The 15,699-nt window shown below is 42.4% G+C and overlaps 1 protein-coding gene across 1 annotated transcript; it reads right to left on the minus strand.

Moving 5' to 3' along the window:
• Positions 1-1,532: 1,532 nt before the first annotated feature.
• On the minus strand, positions 1,533-2,177 carry GSTUM_00007925001 (uncharacterized protein; the record flags this gene model as incomplete). Its single annotated transcript, XM_002839736.1, has 1 exon — positions 1,533-2,177. The coding sequence occupies one exon, from the start codon at positions 2,175-2,177 to the stop codon at positions 1,533-1,535; it is 645 nt and encodes a 214-aa protein (XP_002839782.1).
• Positions 2,178-15,699: the final 13,522 nt, after the last annotated feature.

The raw sequence follows: 15,699 nt of genomic DNA on the forward strand, positions 1-15,699 counted from the left end.
CGCTGCTACTGTGGTACCCCCCAGATTCTCTCCGACAGTTTGTACCCCCTTCACTAGGAAATCCTCGTCCAGTAAGTCTGCTCTGCCTCGGGTCAATGCACTTGGGTTGTTGGATGTTTCTTTTATTTAGAAATCAGGGTGGGTGCTGGGGTGGTGGGCGGGGTGTCCTGGGATCATTGAGTGGGGGTACTCAGGTGGGTTTCTATTGTGGAGGAGGTTATCATAGGGTCACATTCAGGTTGTGGTAGTGGATTTTTGTATTTTGTACTGGTTACTTGGCTGGCAGGTAGGCTGGGCTGAGGAGGATTTTCATTACTGTTGATGGCTTTGTATTTAGTGTTTGTGTTAGGGCATGGTGCAGACATGTTTGAGGTATGGGGTTGGAGGTTTAGTTAGTTCGTAGTTAGTGATATCCGGGATGCGATACCCTGCAGGCCCAGCACTGTGGCTTATCATACTCTAGTATTTGCGGTATGAGTTGAAATAAAATTAGATTCAATTCTAAGTACTTTTCCTACTTATTACTTTAAACAAATATAAAATACCTTTACATTCTTTATTAATATTATGACCTGAATTGCTATTACGATAAGAATAACTCTATACAGGGTAGAGTTAGAGAAAGCTTAGGATATTTGTTAGAGATAGAAGACAAAGGTCTTGTACTATCAGTAATGTAGGCATAGGCCTAAGAGCTATTGAATTGCTAAGAAGAAGAAAGAAGAAGAGAAGGATCATTCCCTGTTACCAAGAACTAACTATCTGAGGTAGGATCTTTATATTTGAATATATTAGGGTTTTGGAAGATGATTTAGATGATGCCTGGCAGGAGGTAGAGGACACAGTTGGGGATCCTATATTTCAGCAGGATGGTGCAAAGATACATACTGCAAAGGATTCTATAGCTTGGTTTGAGGAAAATATGCAGGTTATGGAATGGCCACTCAATTTCCCTAATCTCAATCCTATTGAGCACTGTTGGAAGAGGGTAAAGGAAACGCTGCACCAGCACTTTCCTGATATTCATAAGACTAAGGGTAGTCCAGAAACTGTTAGAAGACATTTAGCAGAAGCTCTTAATGAGGTTTGGACTCCTGATATAGAGGGGGATTTTTTGGAAAGGCTGTGGGAGTCTATGCCTAGGAGAGTGGCTGCTGTTTTAGATGCAAAGGGATGGTACACAAAGTATTAATTTTTTTATTCTATAATTTCACATGAGGATTTTCTTATATCTATTGAATCTCTAACTAAGATTCCACTTCATTCTGGGTAGTCGTGGTTGCCTAGGGAGTAAATCTATAGTGGTGGTGGAGTTGCAGTTGCATCGATGGACGAAACAATTTGACCTGGTATTTAACTTAGCACCTGTGGGATCGAACGCATTATGGTATGATAGATAGACACGGGTTTCGAGAAATATGATTGGGACCAAGGGTATCTACCAATTTGGACTCAATTGCTGTGTGATCCTATAAATCACTCATCGGATCTGCACAGTACAGTGCATCATTTTGAATGCTACGCCCTACTCATCACTCACCAGCCTCCTCCCTCCACCATTCCCTAAACGCTTTAACCCTCTCTCCCCTCTCCCTGGCAATCCTCCTCCCCTCAACCGTCTTCATCCCGTCAGCCAACTTCAACAACTTTTCATCAAAATGCCTAATAACAGCCCCCATCCCTCCCTCCTGGTTCTTGATGGCCCCAAAAGTGAAGGTCCGCCCAACCCCCACGGCTCCAATCGCATCCAGTCGATCCGCATCCTGCACGATTGCCAATTCCGGATGCTGCTTTACCAGCTCAGCTACCTGCTGAGGATTCGTTTGCTCGTGGGAGTAAGAGAGGTTGTTAATTAGTTTTTGCAAGAGAGACGCAAGGTCCGGAGATGCCCCGGCTGATAGTAAGAAGTCTTCTGCGGGTCCGGCGGTGCTGGAGGTTGTGGTGGTAGCGGTGGAGTACTTCTTATCGCCGACGTCGTGGAGGAGAGCCAAGAGGATAACTAGGTTTTCGTCGTAGTGTGTTTCGGGCGGAGAGGCCTGCGCTGCGTGTAGGATTGAGAGGGAATGTGCCAGGACTCGCTCTATGTGCTGGTAATTGTGGGACGAATCATACTTAGACATGTAGTCATTCACGAATTCCTTTACTGCAGCGATTAGCGGGGTGTCTTGAGCCACCATGACGGTTTGGGGTGTTGGATTTGTGTTTAATTGGGACGGAGTTGAGAGGTGGTTGGTGGTGTTTTGTTCGGTTACGCAGGCAGAGGGATTCTACGGTACGAATCCATGGCTTGGATTGAGCTTGGGTAAGTTCTCACTTGTCTTTCTCCCTCTTTCCTATTCCAACCGTTCCCCTCCGGGTTCGACCAATAATGACTTCAGCAGTAGGGAGGTTCTGCATTGGGGTGCGCACAACAACAGGGTGGTGCATGTGCGGAAATGGTGCATCAATTCAAGGGGGGTTCTGCTTGTTGCGCAGTTCAATCGTGAGAATGACAAAACAAAACATGTGACTTCAGTTTGTTTATCATGTGTCTCCTGCTCACCCGCTCAACCCACCCTTATTCTAACATCAACGTTACTATCAACTTAAAACTCATTTTGGTTGTCTATCCTACTCTTATTTTTTTTTTGAGACCTTAGCGTTTCTGTCAGCTTGTACGCACGCTGGATTTCAGAGAGTTCCTACCTGGAGGCTAGGAGGATTTGTGTCGCGACTTGGATCCAGCTGGGTATAGTTGAATCCTTCTACTGGTTAGGAATTGAGTTAAAAGTTTTACTGACCTTAAGGAGTTATAGAGCATTCTCTTAAGCTGGCAGTACTATGATGAGCAAGATGAATGAGTCCCATGCTGGTAGGAAATTGGACGAGATTGAGCAAAGTTCTCGGAAAAATGTATTGTATTAGGAACTTGTCTCTTATAATACATTTACTGAGAGTGATAATTACTAACAGTAAATTATGAGACTAGCAAACTATGAAAGTCTCAGAACAAGTACCACAATTTTCCGAGTCTGAGTTTGTTCCAGCAACTACCTACGTATTCCCTCCATCGTTCATTCATCCTACGTTCCCCCCTATACTCTCTACCCATTCTGGATTTTCCATGCCCTTCACGCCTTCCACAATTTCCATCACCTCTGCAACTCCAACATCCTCCACACTTTCTACAACATCCACGTTCCCCATTCTATCCCAACACTTTATGCAAGAACCCTTAATCCAAGGAAATACCCAATCACTACCAGGTATCAATAAACCTCGTACTATGCTGAAGGATGATGACTTTCAAGCCTGCTTGGTCCAACTTTGTTGTAACCATTTTCATCTGTATATAAAGGGCAAGGGAAAGTTTTATGACTTTATGAGAGTCAAATATAGAGAGTTGTATGGTATTGATGTTAATGTCAAAGGCTTTATTCAAAGAAGGGAGGCAATGAGATGATCTCAACTTCGGGATGAGAGGGGGAAAAGTGGTACTGCATGTACTGATACCGACTATAATCAAGCATTGGACAAGTGGATTGAGCTTTATGATGACCATGAATGGTTGATCAAGGAGCAAAAGGAAGAAAAAGGCTCAAAAGTAGAAGCTGAAAAAAGAGAAGCGATTCAGACAAGAGAAGATATAATATATGGCTTTTTCAAACAGTGGAAGCAAAGATCTAATGAATTGGAGGGGCTGGTAGAATTATAGAATTGCAGTAGGGGGACCGCTACCGGAGAGGATACCGACCCTGCCTCCGGTAAGTATAAAAGTCTTTCCATAAACTACTGTTATTGTTATATAACCACTAATTTAATATTAATAGATAGTGATATTACTATAATAAAACCCTTTACCTCGAAGCGACAAATAACAAGTCAGATACTCAGCTCGATAAAAGAAGATGATCAAGAAACTTTATGTTCACCAAGGAATATGCAAGCAGAGCAGATGGACTGCTGGGAGCATATAATCAGGAATGTAGTTGGAGTAAGTTCAGAATCAGAATAGTTAAATGAGTCGTCATAGCTAATAAAAAGACTGGAAGAGAGAATTCAACGGATTGAGGAGCAGTCAGGAGAAGTTAAGGAAAAACTTGATCAGGTTCTTTCTTTAATGGCATCAAAGTTTAGTAGTTAGAATATAATACTTATTCTTTTGATAATTTAGTACAAAGATACTCTTTAATAGTAGGAGGAAAACAGCTAAAAGTATCCACGGTATTTGAACTATAATAACATGTATGACAATTTGTTAACAAAACTCCTGTTAAATACCATGTTGTAATTGGTGAAAGTCCTACTTTTAAACTATACTTAAAACCCAAAAATGTAAAATATTATAAAACCTTTCCAAAGCCCCACTTAATAGACATTCTTTGCTTTGCCATATAGGCATTAAAAACTGCTTTTTCCTGACTTAAAACACTGCCAGCTGGTGCTGAAAATGCACCAATAACCCCAGTTTCAACTAAGTATGCAGCATCACCATAAACATAAAGCTGTTCCTCAAATACATTCCTTCCATACTGACTCAGTACTTTTCTAATTTCTGAATTAACCCATATTGCCCAATCACCTAACCATCCTTTCCATGGTCCAGATAGGCTTGCAATTAACCCAACTAGAGTGGTAATTGCCTAAAACTGCATTGTATGTTGTTTTTTGTAGCCACTGTAAAATAGTACTTGATCAGCGATTTCTGATTCAGGTCGGCAAATTGGCCGTTGGGTTCCATCAATAAACCCCTAAATCAGGCCAGTTGGTTCCCCTTTATTTGCAATTGCAGTGCAATATTTTGCTAACCATTGTGGCGATAGGAACTCTGAATCCCAGTGAAGCTTTCCAGCAAAATATTGGTATAGTTGAGAACATACATTGTTAAATATGGTGGAAAGCCACCTGCACTCGTGACCAAAAATGCTAATGCTTTGCTTCAGGCGACGCGGATAAGACAATCTGTAGAGAGTAACGGCAAGGGCAATAACGGAGTTGGCATGATAGCGGTAACAGAAGGTATCTGGTATTTGTAACAGGGTTGCAAGCTCTATAATTTGAGCTTTATTGAACCTTAAAAACTCGATACATCAATTATCAGTTTGGTCTTCAATACTCCATTCAAACTGCTGATATGGTATTTTTCTTTTTTGTGAATAGTTTTTAAGGACTCTTGTAAGACCGAAAAGTGAGACTTGAACAGTTTCAGACTTTCGTCTTTAGTGGAGGATGATTGAATTTAAGATTTTTCTTGTATTCAGATCTGCTGCCACAGTAGCAAGGAGGATAGTTGTGACGTGTAGGATGTTCAAGTTCATCATAGGATATTTATCATGGGTGATGTTTGTCTCTACACACTTACCTGTTGTTGCATAAGCTATGCCTTTATTACCGTATTCTAACTAAGAAAACCTCTGTTTACTATGTAAACACATCTGCATCACCTCTGCACGTACATGGTGCAAAAATTAGTGTGCATTATAAAAAAAACCATCACCAGCCACTTTTACCACCCCATTGCTGTGGAAACGTGGTGCGCACCTTGGTGCAGAACCTCCCTAGTGGCCCTGATATGATGTCCACTCAAAGATAGACCTGCAGGGGTGGTGGTGGTTCGAATGAACTCTGGACGAGAGTACCCGCGTGTTCTTGCATAGGCCACTGAATTCAGTAGTGCATACAACAAGTTACTAATTCCTATTGGACCGACGATTACTACTAGTTTCGGGTATGCGACTTCAAGATGACCGTCCAACTACTCATATTTTCCCCAAGTGTGGTAAGATCTACCAATCATAAGGGTATCTATGTTCTCATTGTGTATTCCGAATCTGGTAACCATAAGTAGTATTCCGGAACTAGTGGAAATGATATAAAATTAGAGTAGCGATGTCATACACAATCTCAAAACAAAAATAAGGCAAAAGAGTAATGAAAATTAATAGAGCAATAATGGCTGTAGTGATGGTCCGAGATGAGGTCATTAGAATAGCAGGCTTAATCTCAGCATAAATACTTGGAGTATAGAGAGAATAAACAATTGCCATCAATAAAAGTGCTTAATATTTGCAGTTTTGTTCAGTTTCAGCATTCTCAGTAAGATACTCTTATACTTATACTACCCTTATAGTAGTCAAGGAGAAGATCAATTTCAGAGAGGATTTTGCTAAAAGACACTAGTATAGTTTTTGTTCCTCAGAGCAGTGAAACAAGTATGGTACAGCAATGAGGACTGACAACCTCTTTATCCAAGCAGGGTCAGATAGTTCCACCTACAAATTTGCCTAGATCCTAGCTACTTTCCTTGAACGAAATATCTACAAAAGCCAATGTACCAATGTCAACCTGCTCAGATATTATTCACAACTCCACCCTCTGTATTCAACAGACCCAAATTCAAAATGCGTGCTCTGAAGATAATCTACGTCCCTCTCCAACTTCACAGAAGAGCTATTGTAAGGCATTAAATGCTGTTGAAAAACAGTGTGTTATTGCTCTGGCCTTTCAAGATACTATCCACAGCTGGAAGCTACTTCATGAGCTGATATCAGAATTAAGACTAAGTATTTGTAGTAATACTCTCTCTAATATACTGGCTGTTAATGGTATCCACCATTGTTGTCCTATAAGAAAGCCTTTTCTGTTTCTAAAAGTCAAAGCAGCAAGTCTGGAATGGGCATTGAAGTATAGTGACTTCAATTTTATGAATGTACTATTGTAACTGGTACGGGTACTTGGTTATTGGTTTTGTTTTATGTTTTGTTTTAAGTATCGCCTTGATACTTGGTTAGTTTTAAGTATCGTTTGATACTTGGTTTTGTTTTATGTTTTGTTTTAAGTATCGCCTTGATACTTGGTTAGTTTTAAGTATCGTTTGATACTTGGTTTTGTTTTATGTTTTGTTTTAAGTATCGCTTTGATACTTAAGGAGTTTTTTACCAAAGTGTATCGATTGATACCTTTGATTAGTTTCGTTCATATTAAGACATGAACAGATTTGTGTATTTAAAGACCGCCTGTTTCTACGATAGAAAGGGCAGTCTTCGACAGACAGTATTTCAATATACTTGGTTGAACGGTTACTTCTTTGTTCCCCAGTACACCCTCGAAGCCTCCTTTAGTTTTCAGCTCTCGCCTCCTCTCTGGAAGAGCAGGCCACCTGCCAACTATCGTATCTATTACCAATAACGTGATTAGTACCTTGCGAACACGTTACATTTTTTTAACCTCAGCAAGTGGTTAAGAACCTGTCCCCGGATTTAGGCCTGATCAACCTATCGATATCCACCTCAGAACGCTAGCGGAGAGAAGCGGCAGAATTTCAGCACATTCGGCTTCATCTCAAACCCAAGATAGAGTCTTTGACGACCAGGAGTCGGAAGCAAATCCCACGACAAGACCTTACAAGAAAGAAACAACCCCGGCGCTCTGCTAAAGAGCCGGGCGATCCTGCAAACACTGAAGATACAAAACCTCCAGGAGAATTCCCTTCTACTTCAGCAAAGAAGCCTTCCTTTGAACCACCAAACGACCCCGAATCCAGTAGTGAATCAGAAATGGCCAGTACAGGAGGAGGGCCTTCTGGAGGAGGGAAATCTCGGGCAAGGCCTGAAGAAGAGGAGGTTCCTGCAGCATTTGAACCCCCTAAGTTTAAACTCCACCTCCCAGCAAAGTTCACAGGAGAAGGAAAAAACCTCAAACCTGAAGCCTTTGAACGATGGGCAACAGAACTCTCACACTTCCTACTCTTACAAGGAAAAGATGTGGAAGACCCTACAACCGGACTTATCATTGGATCATTTTGCGAAGGAAAGGCAACTGACGCATACCACCAATGCTATAAGGATTTCGGCGGGAATGTAAGATTAAGAGGATCGACAGTTCTTGATTACCTGAAAGGACGATTCCAATCCTGTATAACCAACGACCTCCTATACAACAAATTCAACCAGCTCCAGCAAGTAAACGGAACACATGTCAAGCGAATTACCGATGTGGCTATGGACCTGATAATGTATAAGGACAGAATGGAGAGAGGAAGCATTTCCAAATACATCCTGAAGCGACGATTCTACGACACCATGCACCCTACCCTCCGGCGTGAAGTAGAACCACTCGAGGAAGGCGGCGATCATATTGCAGTAATAATTGCAAGAGCAGAACGAAAGGACGCCATTCTCCATGAAACCAAGGCCTACAAAACACAGACATCCTCTAGTAGGAACAGCCAGCCGCGACACAAAGCCTCCAGCAACTCTGAAGATGATACCCTATGGGTTTTCAAGAAGAAAACAAAATCCTCCAAAGAATCGAGACGGCAAAAGGGAGAATGTTTTGAATGTGGAAAAACAGGACACATGGCAAAGAACTGTCCTACCAAGAAAGGAAAAGGAAAGGTAATAAAGCAAGAAGCGTCGGCCAACAATATTGAAAGCGATAATGCCCAATCCAGTGAATATGAAGAAATCCATATCGGGTATATCGATGTGGAATGCAACAGTGTTCGACCTCTGGCTACATTCAAAGCACATACCGCTCTGGAAGGTACTGTCCTGATCAATGGAAAAAGGGCTCGAGTCCTATTCGACACTGGCACAATCGGAAGAGATATGATCAGTAATGCCTTTGTCTCTGTCCATGGACTCCCAACCCGAGACCTTAACCAACCCATACCAGTCAACATGGCAGTAAAAGGATCACGATCCACAAGCCATAAAACATGTTCTGCGACTATTTGACTTGGTTCTGCTATACTACCCCCTCAGGAAATGCTGATTGGAAATTTAGCCAAATACGATGCCCTAATAGGCATGCCATTCCTGAATCGCCACAAAGCTATAATCAGGTGTGGGGAATCAACTATCGATTTCCCAGAACAGAAGGTTAGAGTCTCATGCAAGCCAACAAGCGGAGAATACCGAGCCGCAGTCTGTGAAGCAACTGCCCTACGACTATTGGATGAGGACTCTCATGTTTTCCCTGATCAAATACCCGAAGAACTACCGCCTATGAGAGATGTGAATCACCACATCCGCCTCCGAGACTCCTCTAATCTCAAGAACCAACCCACCTACTCTATTCCTGACGCATACAAAAGTCTACTTTGTGATTGGATCAACCAACAACAAAGAAGAGGAGTCATCTACCGAGCAGAAGCCCCAGGTGCCGCTCCTATGTTTGTTCAACCCAAAGCAGATGGCAAAAGAATCCGCCCCTTGGTTGACCTCAAGTTACGGAACGAAAACACGGTTATGGACAGCTCCGCTATCCCAAACCAAACCCAGATCCTAAATGCAGTTGGACGGGCTAGATTCCGAAGTAAGATTGACCTAAGCGAGGCCTACTTCCAAACAAGGTTAGGCCCAGAAAGCGAACGCTACAACAGTTTCAAAACGCCCTTCAGAAGTTTCATTAGCCGAGTTATGTTACAAGGTGATATGAATGCGCCCGCCACCTTTATGCGAATTATGGAAAACCTCCTAAGCAAATATCTCCACCATTTTGTTTGGATCTACATTGACGATATTCTCATCTTCTCGAATACCGAAATAGAACATGCCTACCATATAGGGTTGGTTTGTACCAAACTAAGGAAAGCTAAATTTTACGCTAGCAGAAACAAATCAATTCTGTTTGCCGATAAACTCGATATCCTAGGACATGTTATACATGATGAAGGAATACACGCAGCTCCTGGAAAAATAGCTTGTTTAACGGAATGCTCAATACCCCGGAATCAAAAAGAACTCATGCGATTTCTAGGACTAGTCAAATATATCTCCCAGTTCCTCCCACACCACGCCACTGTGACAGCACCGCTCACAGACCTTACCGGCAATGCAGAATTTGTCTGGACCCACACTCATGACCAAGCCTTTACCAACATCAAGGAATGGATTAAAAATGCCAACGTTATCCAACCTATCGACTATAGTAAACCAGAACCGATATGGTTGATTACTGATGTATCGGATGTTGGAGTTGGAGCATGGGTTGGGCAAGGGGCCTCCCATGAAACGGCAAGGCCGGCGGCATTACACAGCAGGAAGTTCACTAACTCACAGATGAACTAAGGAACAACAGACAAGGAAGCCCTTGCTGTGATTGATGCTCTCAGCGCTTTCAACCACATCCTCATGGGCAATACCTTCACTATCGTTACCGACCACCAACCTCTCACTAATCTTAAAACAGAAAGGATACCTGGAAGAAGAAGAACAAGATGGATAGGCGAAATCAGCAAATACGATGCGAAAATTATCTACACCCCTAGAAGAACGAACTATTTAGCTGATGCCCTCTCCCGCCTATATGAGAATCAAGACATCGCAGACCCCCCTCTCGTTCATGACCACACAAGACAAAGTGAGGACAGCCTTGACGATACCTCCTATGAACAAGAACCATCGATGGCTACCGCCAGCTCTGCCGCTCCCTCCAATCCTTTCTCTTACACCATGTACAGTGCTGCCGGAACAGAACGAGAAAAGGACATTGATGAAGAATGGAAAGACAATTGCACGCTCCGCAGCACACCTCCTTATGAACTTGAACAAAGCAGACTCTACTGGTCCCACTGTTATCATGACACCTGCCCTTTTCACCAGACTGAGATCAAGTTCGGTAACAGATACCAGCGACCGTACTATATGCCTGCTGACGATTCCAAAGACACCAGCTTCGACACCATAGAAGGAGCAGAAGAGATGATCAATGAAGATGAATCAACCCAACCTCCTCATACCCTTAATCCTGTTCCAACACGATACCAAGGTCTTGAAGAACTCGAACAAGCAGCAGCCTACGTGGATGCAATATCCTATTTACACCCCCCACAGTCAGCCCCGCCATCCTCTCCTCCCATAATCGATTCACGACCACTATATGGTGGACCATTACGAGTATATAACAATGAAATGATTGTCTCAGTCATAGCCCCTACTATTCCCGAGCATCGGCGACAACTCTATGAAACCTTTGAGGCAGAGGAAGTACCGATCGAACCAACAAGAGGATCCCTAATCGAGGCTGAACGAGATGTTAGATCAACCACAGAAGAACTAACCTCCTCTTTCCGAAGCCAAATGATAGCAGGATACCGCCATGACCCGATTTACTTCAAAGCCATGGATCGCTCCAGGCATGGAGACCTCGCCCCCTACAACATATCAAATGGAATGGTGTATACCAGCACCCGTTATGGTGAACATTGCCTATACATACCAAAGGGCCATATGTTCAATGGAATGACTATTAGAGAATATGTCATATCCGAGATTCACAACAAAGGACACTACAGTGCGGACCGCAACCTTCAATATGCGTCAGAATATGTTTACTGGCCTGAGATGCGCAACGATTTCCGCGATTTCGTCAAACAATGTGAACTCTGCCAGGCAAACAAAGAGCGAACACAACTACCTGAAGGAAAAGCTCAGACCCTCCAACTACCATGTGAAATATTTGAATCCTATGCCATCGATTTCGCAGGACCATTCAACAAGTCCGCCGGATATGACACCATCTTGGTAGCTGTGGATCGATTCTCTGGATACACCTGGTTAATACCAATGAAGGTTACCGACTCCTCCAAAGACACCTGGAATAACCTACAACGATACTTGTTTACCCCCCACGGGTACCCCTTATCTATTGTCAGTGATGCTGATCCCCGCTTTACCACCAGATTCTGGAAGCAAACCTTGACCTCCCTCGGAATAAACCACATTATGGCTGCCCCAGGACACCATGAGACTAATGGCCAAGCAGAACGAAAAATCCACGAGGTTAAGACCGGAATTAGGAATATGATCAATGAATGACAAACCAATTGGGAACCAGTCCTTGTTGAGTTTGCTGCATATATCAACGCTGGATTTTCAGATACCTTGGGGATGTCACCATACAAGGCAGTCTTTGGCCGTCAATACCCCCTCCTACCTACAACACTATTTAAGAACTCCTCAGTCCCTGCCTCTGATGACCATCTAAACTGCCACCAAGCAATTCGGAACGATACCTTCCAAGCTGTTAAGGCTGCCCGATTCCGAAGAACCACTACTGCCCAGAAACGACGACGCAAACATGTCACCATCTCACCAGGAGACATGCTCATGGTACACGGTAACATGTTCATTACCAATGTCGGACGCAGCAAGAAACTGCAACCCCGATGGCGCGGACCCTTCAAAGTCATATCCTTTGACGAGCATACAGAGAACTACACTGTCCAGATGGATGGACGCATGTACCGCCACAATACTGCAGTCTTTTATGCCTCAGCTGTCAAGCGATTCCATCCAAATGACGACTCCAAGTTTCCTGGAAGAACCCACTCTCGGCCTGCACCTATCATCATCGATAAGAAGGATGAATGGGAAGTTGAAGAAATCAGAGACCACCGCATTTGGCATGGAAATGATCAGTTCCTAGTCAAATGGAAAGGATATCCGACGAGCGAAAACAGTTGGGAACCACTGGAAGGACTAGAGCACGCTATGGATATGGTGAACGGATGGTGGAAAGATAACATGCCAAACGAATCCCTCCCCCCAACAATCAATTATATCACCATGTGCTGGACACCTACAATGCCAGAAACTGAGCGATGGCACACAGAACTTGAAGCTAGAGATGGATTTTGGGCACCATACTTTGAGTCGGAGTTCGAAAGCAGCGATGAGGAGAATCAAGCTAGGGAGCAGGCCCTCGACAACTTTATCTAGTCACCAATCCCCATCCGAATACCATAACCATGTCAAACTATGTGGAGCTCAATGTGAGGCTGCGACAACAGATTGTTGGACTGTTGTTGAACCGCGACGTTATCCAACTTGAAGACTATTTCGAAATCATCTTGATTGACTACTGTCCTGATTGCGATCATGCTTGGGTTGATGTACAGCACGAATCTAGTATTCGTGACTACTGTGATTTAGATTTCTTCGAGTCTAAGTGTTTCTTTAAAGTTTCCTCTTGTCCCTGGTGTGACACTTACGATGAAGAGTTTTTAGCGGAAACTGAAGCCTTTAGTTTCTCAGACTCCGCTTTTGATGATTATTAGGTTTTGTTTGTTTAAACAGTTGTTTTGTTTTGGGGAATGTAACCGGTACGGGTACTTGGTTATTGGTTTTGTTTTATGTTTTGTTTTAAGTATCGCCTTGATACTTGGTTAGTTTTAAGTATCGTTTGATACTTGGTTTTCTTTTATGTTTTGTTTTAAGTATCGCTTTGATACTTAAGGAGTTTTTTACCAAAGTGTATCGATTGATACCTTTGATTAGTTTCGTTCATATTAAGACATGAACAGATTTGTGTATTTAAAGACCACCTGTTTCTACGATAGAAAGGGCAGTCTTCGACAGACAGTATTTCAATATACTTGGTTGAACGGTTACTTCTTTGTTCCCCAGTACACCCTCGAAGCCTGCTTTAGTTTTCAGCTCTCGCCTCCTCTCTGGAAGAGCAGGCCACCTGCCAACTATCGTATCTATTACCGATAACGTGATTAGCACCTTGCCAACACGTTACAACTATTCACTCATAAATCACATTTTGAAGCTAGTACACTCTGCTCCTCTCATGCCAACGGGTTTTACACAGTGCTGGTGTGCAGTACTTACCACAGAACTTAGATTGTAGATTCCCTAGTAGATCTGCTGCAATGTTATGAGGTAGAATCATGTATGGCTATGAAGGGTCTCAGCTCTCATACTACCTGTACCCTTCTCTAGTAAAGACTATAGCAGAGAGACAGGTATTAATTATACACTTACAACAAAAGTTTCAATACCACACTAATGATTACAACAACTTTACTAGTCTTAGGGAAGTACATACCATTCCGGTAGAAAAAAACCACAAGAGAGAAATGCAACAAAGAAATTAATTGGCATATATACTAAGAGCATATCTTTTGTCCTAAGATTTTTTCACCAAATGACATTAAGGGGAGAACTTCTTTACATTTTTGAGGATGGGACTGTACCAGGGGCTCCCTCAGGGAAGATAGATCCTGAGGTTGTAAATGAATGGAGATGAATTCTTCTGGAAATAAATCTATTAATATTTCAAAATCTTGGTAGTAGAGTTTGAAGAAACAAAACAGTAAAACTTAATATTATTAAGTCACAGCTTTACTCAATTAAGTGTTAAGCTTGTGAGGTAGTTGATTGCCAGAGTAGAGAAGAGCTCGCATATACTTTTGTAGATTTCAAATACTGCTAGTTACTCCACATCACTACTCTTTGTTCATAAGCACCCAACTCCCTTGAGCTGTCTTGCTAACTTCTATGGGTTAGATTAAAGATTCTCCATAGTGAACTAGACTACTCTGTAGTTTGCTAACATCCATCTAACAGAAGTGTTTTAGCTGGTACATCTACAATGCAACTGCAGGAGTAAAAACTATTCTTATCACAGATATGTTAGTAATAAACAGTCATGCTTGAGTGGATGCAATACCAATTATGAAACTCTCTATCCATATACACTTAGTCTTCTACAAGCATTCACAGCCCCTGAATATCTATCCAGTCTGACTCTATTTCATATCATCCTAGATTATGGCCACGTAGCTCCCCTGATTGACCTCTTTGGAAATTGAATACTATAATGATTCTTTAATACTATTATACTTTTGGAGTAATGGGCTTCAGTTACCTTACCTATAGGTCTCCACTCACTTCACATACTACTTCTAACTTTAAAGTGGTATTACTCCATCAACTCTGGTCTGCGTTTTACAAAAACCACCTAGAGACAATTCTCCAGGTTTTTCTCCACCTCTGCATATGTCCTACGGATAGGTTCTGGTTGGTCAGATAATGTCAGTGTATATAGCATTACCAGAGCATCTCCACTTGTAGACTTTTACTAAACTGACAGCAACTTTCCAGGCTATAGCCGATGATGCTAGGGAATTATAACGGTACAGGAAAGGGGTGCTAGTCATTACACATTTAAGTTCAACTTTTCCGGAGCTCAACAGGTTATGCGGAGGTGATCTGCACAACCTGAGACTCAAACATCTGATATAGTTTCACATGATAAACAATATAGTCAGTTCCCCTAAAGACCTGCGTAATAAGTTACTTTCAAGGTAGGGTAACTTAGCTCTGTATCAGGGTAATCCATGGCCCACTGCAGGCTAACATGGATCTGAAGATAGGGTAACTCTACCTGGACCCACTATTGAGCAATTCAGGGTGACTCCCATATTGACTACTTGGGTTATCCTACTCAGTAGGGTAATCACTACTTCTTTCTACTGCCTATGTACTTCTAGGTACTCCTGCCAAGGTTGTGGCCTACCACTACAACTCTCGATACTTGCAAGCTTACAACTAGGAGCACTCTAAAAGATGCCTGACAGCTCAACGGTACTGTATGGCTTAATAGCACTCTGTGGCTCACCATTGTAACTCTGTGGCTCAACTGTACTTTGTGGCTCAACAACACTTTGTAACTCAATGGCACTTTGTAACTCAATAGTACTTTGTTGCTCAATGGTACTTTGTAACTCAATAACACTTTGTAGCTTAATGGCACTTTGCAACTCAAGATAACTGTATAAATTTAGATATTCATAAGGTTGAAATAATAGAGATACTTTCATGTTCTAGAGAGTTGATCTATACAGTAATCAATAATGACTCCGCATTCAGCCTTTATTCTTCCAAGCCTGCGATTTGAACCATATGCTGATATTGAGATTCCCAT

Source organism: Tuber melanosporum (genome assembly GCF_000151645.1).
Source record: "Tuber melanosporum whole genome shotgun sequence assembly, scaffold_40, strain Mel28".
Taxonomy (NCBI): Eukaryota; Fungi; Ascomycota; class Pezizomycetes; order Pezizales; family Tuberaceae; genus Tuber; species Tuber melanosporum.